The 4,974-nt window shown below is 50.8% G+C and overlaps 1 protein-coding gene across 1 annotated transcript; it reads right to left on the bottom strand.

Annotated features, from left to right (window-relative positions):
- Nucleotides 1–2,025: 2,025 nt before the first annotated feature.
- FAM69B (family with sequence similarity 69, member B) lies at nucleotides 2,026–4,382 on the bottom strand (the record flags this gene model as incomplete). Its single annotated transcript, XM_010295344.1, has 3 exons — nucleotides 2,026–3,259; nucleotides 3,894–4,070; nucleotides 4,275–4,382. Coding segments are annotated over 3 exons (1,098 nt in total), but the record flags the coding sequence as incomplete, so codon positions are not given.
- Nucleotides 4,383–4,974: the final 592 nt, after the last annotated feature.

The following is a 4,974-nucleotide window of genomic DNA, read 5'->3' as shown; positions in this document are numbered from 1 at the left end:
TCAGTTTAAAAAAAAATTTGTTCTGCTCCAAGTGTCCTTTTTGTTTTTGCTCTACGTCTGTTGAATAGCCTTAAGCGTTGTAATCTTGCCCTTCTCCCAGTCATCTCATCGTATATGCTGTTTCCACAGGCTTATTGTAAAGCACTGTTTTTTCAATCTATGATTAAGGACTTGAAAAAAAAACCAACACCCAAACTAAATAAAGATGTACAGTAAGTCTGCAATTATTATGCTTGTATATTTGGAGCACCTTTTAGTCATTTTTCTCCCATATTGTAGTGTAGCTCATAAACCAAAACACATGTCTGAAAACACTTGTGCTTTCTATTAAGTGAAGGACAAAACTCTACTTTTGGAGTCCTGTGTGACTCCTGAGGGTGTCCACTGGGGTGTGCAGATCAGTAACATCATAATGTGACAGTCAGAGGTGTCTTTATTTGAATAAAGCTCTCTTGGTTAGTTCTTTAAAGTACAGGGGCTGTCTGTCTTCTTGAATGTTGTCTTTCATCATAAATGTTTAAAGAGATTCTGATACAGGGGTAAGAGCAAGGAACATGGTTGTTTTCCTCCACTTTTCTAGGTGCTTACCTGCTGCTTTATCTAATACTGCTTTTGGCGAAGGGTGCAGTGGGGATTAAGTGCAGCAGGAATGCCACTTTCTGGACAAAATTTACTAATAGATTTTACACGCAGAGAGGTGGGTGAAGAATTACTTGGCTGAAACTCTGAGGAGAGGATTTGGCATCGTTATTGGGTTCCTTTTTCTAATAGCAGAAGAAAACCAATTTGTCAGTGGAGCTGGTTGCCATGGGTATGCAGGATGATAGAGAAGGAGCTGGGGTGGCAGCCTGGAGCCTCATTACCCAATTCCAGCCTTTGCCCTCCACCAGAGGCTCCCATGCAGGCAAACCTGCACGTACCAGTGCCTTGACCTGCTTTGCAGTGTTCATACTGAATTAAGGATTACTCCAAGGAGCTGAGGAACTTGCCACCCTTCAAACAGAAACCTTACAAATGCTCAACCTTACCACAGATGAGTTACTTGCAAAGCCAACTCCCCTGCGGGAAGCGAGCTACACTGGCTCTGTGCTAGATTTAGAGCACTGTTGACACCAAAACATTTCCACCATAAATAATAGTGAGAGGTAATGATGATCCTATAGAACTACTAGAAGGAAATACTGGTATCTCTCCTCCAAAGGCCTCATAAATTTGCAGCCGTGACACTACCACTGCCTTCACAGGCTGTAGATAGTCAGAGGCATTTTTTTTCTCTGTGACTGTACTTCACATACACACTCCACGAAGCAATTGTTGGCAAGAGCACCGGCATATGGTCCATCAGCAGGAATATGACTGTGCTGGGAACAGAGCAAGCTTGGGGTAGTTGACAAACTCTTCCTCTCTACCTGTACGCTATAACCAAGAATTTTAAAGGAAGGACTGTAGAGACCTGTCTTGAAACCTGCTGAAAGCTTGCTAGGAAATTTTAATTAATTAAATTAATCTGGCATTAGTCTTTAACCTCTGCAGTGCAAGCCCAGCTTAGTTTCAGGAGAATTAAACCGAGAGGTTGGCTTACCCCTGCTCTGAGCATTGTGGGCAGTAACACACAGAGCACATACGGTAACTGGTCAGGATTGTTCATGTTATAGCCCTTTTCCTTTAAGCTATTTTTGGCCTTAGATGCTTCCAAAGCCCAACGCATGACGGGGATGGCCTGTGCTGCCAGTTCAGCCTGCGGGCAGGAGCAGCTGGGTGGGAGCCTCACACAAGCCATCGCATCGCTGCCTGGGGTCAGGCACTTAAAAAAGGAATGAAATAATTGCCAGGATTCTCTGCTGTGGAAAAGACAGCTTATCTGCTTCCTAAGTTACAGCTGGATCTGATGGCGGATGACTCAGACACTAAAGGAAAGAGACTTCTGAATAGGGAAATCTACCTCTTTCCTCTTTTTTAAATCACAAGCAAGCTGGTACTTAAAAGGCTGCTGTTTGGCTATTGATGTACTGGTGTGATTCACGTAAAAGCTATTTATTTACATCGGAGACGTTCATCAAAAGAAGAGGTGACAAGTACAGCATGAATGATTCATTCTCGTCTCTCTGCACTGCTTTCCTGTTCATCAAGAAACAGTTAGATGCATCCAGCTGGGCTCCGCTTCCTTATCGCTTTCCTGTGCCATCTTCTTCCCCCAAGCCCGTTCAGCCCGGCTCCTGGTGTCCCAGCTCTGCAGCACGCTCTTGCTGACTGTATCGATGATCCTGCTGGGCGGTGGAAGTCATGATGGTTGGTTTTCCATGAAGGAGAAGGGGCTGCAGCTATGCTGAACTCCCTCTGCAGGGTGTATTTTTCCTGTGGGGGAGACGATGGAGAAACAGGCCTTTGACCCTTGGACTTTACTCCAAGATTGCAGGTTCTAAATTCCAGGGCCATGATTCCCCCGTTAGGAATATTTGGTGTTTGAAATCTTCTTCCAGAGCAAGGTCTTGAGGTTGTTCAGCACGAGGGAGTGGTGCACTTCCATCTGGCTGGCCAGGCCACTGAGGGTCATGCAAGTTCGGAGCTGCTTCTGCAGCTCTTCTTTCAGCTCCGGCGGTGCTCCGTACAGCAGGTAGTCCTGCAGCAACCCGCAGACCTTCGCCAGGTTGGGCTGCACCACGTCACTTTTGCATTGCTTCATGAGTTTGTCGCACGTCGCCATACAGTCCTTCCCGTAGGTGCAGTCCATGTTCTGCTCACAGTGACGTCCCTTGAGGAAACCTCTGATTGTCATCTCCGTTGCCACCTTCCTCAGGTTGACCATTTTGAAGTCATACTTGTCGTTGTAGCCCACGTTCTTAAAGCTGGTCTCGCAGATGTAGAAGTTCCCATAGGTCCCGTGGAATATCTCCTCCACGAACTCCAGAAGGCCGATGGCGATCTTTGCCCTCCGGGGCCACGCTGGTGCAAACCACTGGTGGATGATTTGGTGGACGACTGAAGGCAGAAGCGACTGGAGGAAGGGGGGGACATCCACTCCGTAGAGGGAGGTGTGGGGGATCTTCTCAGTGACGTAGAGGTCCCCGCAGTGCCCCAGCAGTTTGGAAGTATGCTCTTTCTCGTGCAAGGAGAGCATGAGAAGAAACTCATTGAGCTGAAGTAGCGCCCAGATGGATTTGGCCTCTGCTAAAGACACTTTCCCATCCCGGTTCACATCTGCCATGGCAATGATCCGGCTCACCAAGGCTGCAAGAGAAGGCTGGTCTCCCAAGTTGGACTGTGAACAGAACAACAAGTGGCATCAGACCTTTGCAGCTCTCCGTGTCCAGGCTTCGATCACAAAACTGAACTGGGGAAGCAAAGAACTGAGCTTTGGAGAGGAGGAAACAGCCACCGTGCGCAAGCAAATTCGGTGCCATGCCATAGCGTACGGTTGGATGGATTGAGCTCCAGCAGAGTTTTACCAGCCTCAGGGCTGCTCTGGACCTGGGTGGGAGCAAGCTTTGGAGAGCAAAGGCTGGCGGCACTGCTGTCCCACCGAGGCGGCAGAGGCCCTGGGCAGGGGTAGCTGCTGCAGCCGTGCCGGCACTGCCGGGGCCGCCCATGGGCTTGTGAATAAGCTCTGCCCAGCACAGATGCCACCCGCAGCCATGGCACAGCGGCCTCCAGGGTTGCTGCTACTAAAATCTTGCAAATAAGAATTCCTGTGTGAGAAGGGAGGTTTTTCTTGGCTAATCCAGTACTTGCTCTGCAGTATATGGTAAGGAGCCCTGCCCAGCGCCCAGCAGCTGATGGGGGAGCACGGGCCGGAGGAGCTCTCATTTCAGGGGAAGGAAAGGTGCGTTTAGTCTTTCTGAATCACAAGTGACATCCCAGGCCCACAAGATCCCTGAGGCAACCTCCGCACTGACCTTTAGGAAGTTCAGAAGCATTTCTTTGAACTCATCCATCGATGTGCCTCGTGTCGGTTTGTCAAAGAGGACCACGTCCCTCCTGGGCACAGAGTCTGGGTGGCTGTCTGCCTTCAAGGCTTCTTCGATCCCACATTTGATGATCACCTCCCTCTCCCTCCAGAGCCCACTGTAAACCTACAGCAAAGGAGAGGGGACATGGTGGAGACAAGAGGAAAACACTGGCAAGTGCAGAGAACTGGTTTCTGGTTCCGTTCAGGACAGGTACCAGGGATGGGGTGAGGAGCAGACATGCGGGTGGGTGGAGAAGGACATTTCCCGGGTTTGATGTTTCCACCCATCCCCTGCCGTGCGGTGGTCTCCCGGGGGGCAGAGACCTACCTGCTGGGTTGGAGAGGAGGAGAGGCAGTGCTGGAAGAGGAGGCTGCGCTCCTCACACAGATCTTTGCACGTGGAGCCAGAAATTATTCCTTTCTTGTACTGGTCACACTGGGGAGGGGAAGGCAGAGAGAGGAGCTCAGCAGGGGCAGCTCCCCGTTTGCCCAAAGAAGTCCGACGGATCTGGGCTCAGCCCCACAGCTGGTGATCTGGGGCCCCCCAAGCACACGAGCTGGGGGCGTGTGAGCCCCCCAGCCTCCCATGCTGCCGCCAGCCCTGCGCCCGTCACCTGCCGTGCCCACGGTCCTCACCCCCTGCTCCTGCAGCAGGGCTGGCGCCGGCACTTTGAGTTTTCAATTTACAGCGTCATCAATGCCATCGTTGGTCATCAATCACCATGCTCCCCATCGGTGAGCCCCGAGTTCACGTGAGTCTCTTATACAAGAGAAAAACACCCCTTAAAAGAGGCACATCTGATTGCAAAGCCACGCAGGCTGTTTGGAGGCAAGAACACTACCTCCAATGGCCAAGAATTTCTTTTTTTCCTGGGATTTTGAGGTTCTCAAGCACAAAAGGGCTGCTCTGGGTCACCACCCCAGCATCGCTTTGGCCTTGCATTTGGCAGCCTGCGAGGTGCTATCAGCCACGGGGGGACCTCGGCCGTGCCAGCACGGTGGGCAGGTGGCTTCAGGGGACGGGCGCA

This window comes from Phaethon lepturus, unplaced genomic scaffold (assembly GCF_000687285.1).
Source record: "Phaethon lepturus isolate BGI_N335 unplaced genomic scaffold, ASM68728v1 scaffold27779, whole genome shotgun sequence".
In the NCBI taxonomy this organism is placed as follows: Eukaryota; Metazoa; Chordata; class Aves; order Phaethontiformes; family Phaethontidae; genus Phaethon; species Phaethon lepturus.
This window is presented reverse-complemented; position numbering and strand designations above follow the sequence as displayed.